The sequence below is a fragment of the Zonotrichia leucophrys genome, unplaced genomic scaffold, assembly GCF_028769735.1.
Source record: "Zonotrichia leucophrys gambelii isolate GWCS_2022_RI unplaced genomic scaffold, RI_Zleu_2.0 Scaffold_141_116352, whole genome shotgun sequence".
Classification (NCBI taxonomy): Eukaryota; Metazoa; Chordata; class Aves; order Passeriformes; family Passerellidae; genus Zonotrichia; species Zonotrichia leucophrys.
In genome coordinates, this window is record NW_026992346.1 from 46,575 (window position 1) to 52,111 (window position 5,537).

At 55.5% G+C, this 5,537-nt stretch overlaps 1 protein-coding gene across 1 annotated transcript; it reads left to right on the forward strand.

Moving 5' to 3' along the window:
• Positions 1-1,832: 1,832 nt before the first annotated feature.
• Positions 1,833-2,420, forward strand: LOC135460974 (olfactory receptor 14J1-like). The gene has a single exon (XM_064737955.1). The coding sequence runs from the start codon at positions 1,833-1,835 to the stop codon at positions 2,418-2,420; it is 588 nt and encodes a 195-aa protein (XP_064594025.1).
• The last annotated feature ends 3,117 nt before the right edge of the window (positions 2,421-5,537 follow it).

Below are 5,537 nucleotides of genomic sequence, written 5' to 3' on the forward strand. Positions count from 1 at the left end.
CTGATGTAAACAACACCAAACCCCTGAGGGGCTCATTAAAGTCCTTGTGTGTGTCTGTGCTTTAAAGGAAGAGCTCTTCCAAGGGCCAGCTCCTCTCCCAGCCCAGCAGGGTTGAGGGCTCTGCCTGCAGGCACTGAGGGGACAGGAGCCAGGCAGAGACAGGCTGAAGGCAATCAGGATTGGGAAGACATTGAGCTGAGACTTCACCTGGGGAAAGATCTTCACAGCCCTGTGCATGGTGAGTGTGTGGGTGCAGGACAATGTCCCCTGTGCTCCTGGAGGGATCTCCTGAAGCCAGCACACCCCACAGCCTGGGGGATGTGTCAGGAGGACTCCCCCAGTTTCTCTGTGGCACAGGAGGAGGAGGATGTGCTGCAGAGCGGGGATGCCCTGGGCACCATCAGAGGGACAGGGCAGGATGGCTCCTGCTGCCAGGGATGGCTCAGGGGCTGAAGCTGGGGCTGCAGCCAGGGCTGCCCAGGGCTGTCCTGCAGAGCAGCTCCTGCAGCCCTCAGGGCTCTTGGCCATCCCAGGGCATGTGCCACCTGCCAGGGGCATCTCTCAGCCTGCCTGGCAGCTCCCCATGAACGCTGCAGGGGAGAAGTTGGAGGTAGAAGGAGCCACCCCCATCAGGGCAGATTCCTCCTGTTGTGTAGATGATGCTGCATGGCCAGGGCTTCTCTCAGCTTTCTCCTAAAGGGAAGGGAAAGGGACTGTCAGCTTTGCCTGTGTCACTGAGACTCCTGCACTTCCACCCTGGGCGTCAGCAGATGGGTGCCATATCTCCCTCAGAAAGTGCCTCCTCAGCCTCCTCTCCCTACAGATAGCAGCAGCAGCACCTTGGCTTGCAGCATCTCTGTTTGTCTGGCCTGCCCTTAGAGGCCCCCGTGCCAGGGAGATGCCCCTGGGCAGTGCCCTGTGCTGGGAGGGGTCTGCAGAGCAGAGCTGAGCCCCCAGGGCTGGGCTGGGCTCTGGCAGCACTGGCAGGGACAAGGCTTAGACAGAGAGAAACAGCTCCCAGTAGGCACAACTCCAGGCAGCAGAGAGCCAGACCAACCCTTGGTTTCCCATCCTGTCCTGCTGTATAGGGGAAGAGAGAAGGGCTTAGAGATAATGACCTTGAAACTGGAGTCTTTAAAAACTCTACTTTTTTTTTCAAGCACGTTTTATATTCGATCACCCTGAACTAGAGGGAGGTGTAATGGGCAAAGGGCATCTGTGTGGGTACCAGCAGGTCTGACTGCACTGTGGTACAGGGAGCCCTGTTTTCCCGCTGGGCTTCCCCGCGGTTCAGGCTGAGAGCAATCCTGAAGATGAGGCAGGAACTCAGCAGCACAAACCCAAGCTCAAAAATGAAAAAGTTAAGTGAAGTTCCCCCACAGGTAGAGAAATAGTTTTGAGGGAATTCCTAAAATAACTCTATTTGATTGAGTCAAAGAGCTTGTCAATGCCTTCTTTAAACAGTCCACTATGGCCAGAGTGAAGAAATGTCCAACAGCAGCTCCATCAGGCACTTCCTCCTGCTGCCATTGGCAGACACGCGGCAGCTGCAGCTCCTGCACTTCTGCCTCTTGCTGGGCATCTCCCTGGCTGCCCTCCTGGCCAACGGCCTCATCATCAGCGCCGTAGCCTGCGGCCACCACCTGCACACGCCCATGTTCTTCTTCCTGCTCAACCTGGCCCTCAGCGACCTGGGCTCCATCGGCACCACTGTCCCCAAAGCCATGCACAATTCCCTCTGGGACACCAGGGACATCTCCTACTCAGGATGTGCTGTTCAGGTATTTCTGTTTGCCTTTTTCATTTCAGCAGAAGTTTCCCTCCTGACCGTCATGTGCTATGACCGCTACGTGTCCATCTGCAAACCCCTGCACTACGGGATCCTCCTGGGCAGCAGAGCTTGTGCCCACATGGCAGCAGCTGCCTGGGCCAGTGCCTTTCTCAATGCTCTGCTGCACACAGCCAATACATTTTCCCTGCCCTTGTGCCATGGCAATGCCCTGGGCCAGTTCTTCTGTGAAATCCCACAGATCCTCAAACTCTCCTGCTCAGACCTCAAACTCAGGGAAACTGGGCTCCTTGCTGTTAGTGCTGGTTTGGCTTTTGGTTGTTTTGTGTTCATTGTTTTCTCCTATGTGCAGATCTTCAGGGTTCTGCTAAGGATCCCGTCTGAGCAGGGACAGCACAAAGCCTTTTCCACATGCCTTCCTCACCTGGCTGTGGTCTCCCTGTTCCTCAGCACTATCATGTTTGCTCACCTGAAGCCCACCTCCATCTCCTCCCCATCCCTGGATCTGGCTCTGTCAGTTCTGTACTCGGTCGTGCCTCCAGCCCTGAACCCCCTCATCTACAGCCTGAGGAACCAGGAGCTCAAGGCTGCAGTGAGGAGACTGATGAATGGACGATTTCAGACATGCTGAACTGCTGGAAAAATTCTGGAAATCACTTGTAATAAAAGTCATGTTTGATACATCTTGTTGGGATTTTTTTGGAGGTTCTTTTACTTTGTTTTACATTTTTAGGAATGTCCACAAAGAAATGTCATTGTTCGTACCATTTCTCATTTTGTTTCCCTCAAAATTTGCAGTAGCCCCAGACTGTGTCGATGAGGAGCTGTGCTCTTGAGGGTTTAAGCAAAGTAAAAGATCTCCCGGAAAGTTTTCACCACAGATCCCCTTTTGTTGCCTTCTCTGGAGCTGCAGCAGCAATGTCTGTGTGCAGAGCTGGGGGCAGATCAGTGCTGGCCCAGCAGCTGTGCCCAGCAGCAGCAGCAGCACTTCGTGTTGCCAGTGCTGCTGCCGTAGCCCTGCCCCGCTGCCCTGGTGGCCCTGGTGTTGCTGCAGGGCCTGAGTGCTCTCAGGGCCGGGCACAGCCCTGGGGGTGGCAGTGCCGGGGCTGCAGCAGGGACAGGCCATGGGCACTGCTGGGGCAGCGCTGACGCCTCAGGCCAGGGCCTGGGGGCTCCAGGCTCCTTGCCCAGGCTCTCTCAAAAACACACCCAGGCCAATGCTCACCACAGAAAAGCCCCGTGAGCAGCCCCAGGCTGGCCGTGGGCAGGCTGGGGGCAAACAGCATGGCTGGGGCTCTGCAAGGGCCCTGGGGGAGATGGGAAGGAGCAGCAGAGCAGGGGCTGATCCATCCCCAGTGCACTGGACAGCCCAGGGCAGCGTCCCAGAGCATCCTCATGGAGATGCCAACAACATCCCTCCTCTGCAGCCTTGGCCTCTCCCCCAGCTCACACAGGTGCCCCATCCTTGCAGGCACAGACACGGCAGCACTGGCTCAGAAGCCCCTGTTTGCATTGCACAGAGCAGGGGGAGCACCCCCATGCTGTTGGTGTGGGGACATGAACCTGAGGGAGCACAAATGCCATCAGCCCCTGGGGCCAGCAAGGGCTGGGGGACACCAGGGAAACCACTCAGCTTTTTCCTGGCCTCTGCAGTCAGCCAGAAAGTTTGTTCCCATCAGCTGGGAGTTTCCTGTTCCACTGCAGATGCTGTTGCTCAGAGCTAGGGCTGCCTGGCAGCCACCCCCAAACTGCCCTGAGCATTTCCTTGGCTTCACCTTTGCTTTCTTTACTCTCCCTTGTCCATATTTTTTCCTCTTGCCCAGCCCTGTTCCTTCCCCTGCAAACAGCCCATTCCTATTTGCCCTTTCCTCTCTGGCCCCACTCCTCATTGCAGTTCCTGACTTGGAACCATGGGAACATCCGTGAGGGAGCAGGATCATCCTGCAAGTGCTGCAGGAATTGTCTGCAGGCTCCTGCAGTGCCTGGTGCTGCTCCCTTGCCAGAGGCACCCCAGGCCAGGGGGGCACATCTGGGCTGCTGTGTCTGGCTCTAGGGCTCCCTGTTTTGGGCAGGGAGGAGGAGCTGCAGAGGCTCTGCAGGACTGACAGGATGGGCTTTGGGGCTGGCAGGAGAAGCTGAGGGACCTGGGCTGCTGAAGCTTCTGAAGAGGAGGCCCAGGGTTCCTCCTGCAACTGCTCCAAGGATGCTTTCAGAGAATCCCAGAATCACCAAGGGTGAAACAGGCCATGGAGATCATCAAGTCCAACCTGTGCCCTGACACTGCGTTGTCTTCTCTGAGCCTGCTCTTCTCCAGGATAAACAACCTCATCTCCCTCAGCCACCCCTCAAAGCTCTTGTGCTCCAGACCCTTCCCCAGCCTTGTTGCCCTTCTCTGGACACACTCCAGCCCCTCCATGTCCTTCCTAAATTGGAGGCTCAGAACTGCTAACAGCACTCGAGGTGCTGCCCGAGCAATGCTGAGCACAGGGAAAGAATCACTGCCCTGCTCCTGCTGGCCACACCATTCCTGATCCAGGCCAGGAGCCATTGGCCTTCTTGCCCACCTGGGAACACTGCTGGCTCCTGTCCTGCCTGCTGTCCATCAGTCACTGCACGTCCCTTTCTGCCTGGCTGCTGTCCAGCCACTCTGTCCCCAGCCTGCAGCACTGCAGGGGTTGTTGTGGCCAAAGTGCAGGACCTGGCACGTGGACTTGTTAAACCTCACCTTGCTGGATTTGGGCCCTGGATCCAGCCTGTCCAGGGTCCTGGGCAGAGCCCTCCTACCCTCCAGCAGACCCACACTCACACCCAGCTTGGTGTCATCTGCAAATTTGCTGATGCTGGACTCATTCCCCTGATGCAGATCATCAGTGCAAACATTGAAATCCACGCTGGCTGGCTCTGATCCCTCAGCCATCCTGTGGGTGCCCTGGTATGGCACTCAAGGTGATCTGTTCCATAACCTTGCCAGGCACCCAGGTCAGGCTGACAGGCCTGGAGTTCCCCACATCCTCCTTCCAGCCCTTCTTGGGGATGGGCTCACATTGGCACCTCCAGTGCTCTGGGACCTCCCTGCTGAGCCAGCACTGATGGTAAATGATGGAGAGCAGCTTGGGGAGCTCATCCACAGCTCCCTCATCCCTCTAGAATGGATCCTATCCAATCCCATACACCTGTGAGCATCTGAGTGGTGCAGCAGGTCACCAACTGCTTCCTCCTGGATTACAGGGGGGGCTGTTCTGCTCCCTGTGCCCATCTACCAGCTAAGAAGAGCACTTGTCCTGAGGACAGCCTGTCCTAATATTGAAAATTGAGAGAAACAAGATGTTAAGTAGCTCAGCCTTCTCCTTATCTTTAGTTACTATATTCCCCACTGCATCCAATAAATAGAAGAGATTTTTATCTCGTATTTTGCAATTAATTTATTGGTAGAAACATTATGTATTATTTTTCACAGAAGTGGTCAGGTTAAGCACTAAATGAGCTTTCCCCTCTCAACTTTTCCTTCTGTATGACCTAACAACATTCTTAAATACTTCCTAAGTTGCCAGACCTTCTGTCAAAAGTTGATGCTCCCTCTTTTTCCCTTGAGTCCCCACAAAATCTCCACACCCAGCCAGGCCAGTCATTTTCCTCACTAGCTCATCTTTTGCCACACTGGGACAGGCAGCTCCTTCCCCCTTAAAATTACTTTCTTGAAGTGTGTCCATCCTTCCAGGACCCCTTTATTATTAGGCGCTGTTTCCCT

Excerpts from the sequence above, each read along its gene's own strand:
- LOC135460974 (XM_064737955.1), top strand. The coding sequence starts at position 1,833 with ATGTGCTATGACCGCTACGTGTCCATCTGCAAACCCCTGCACTACGGG.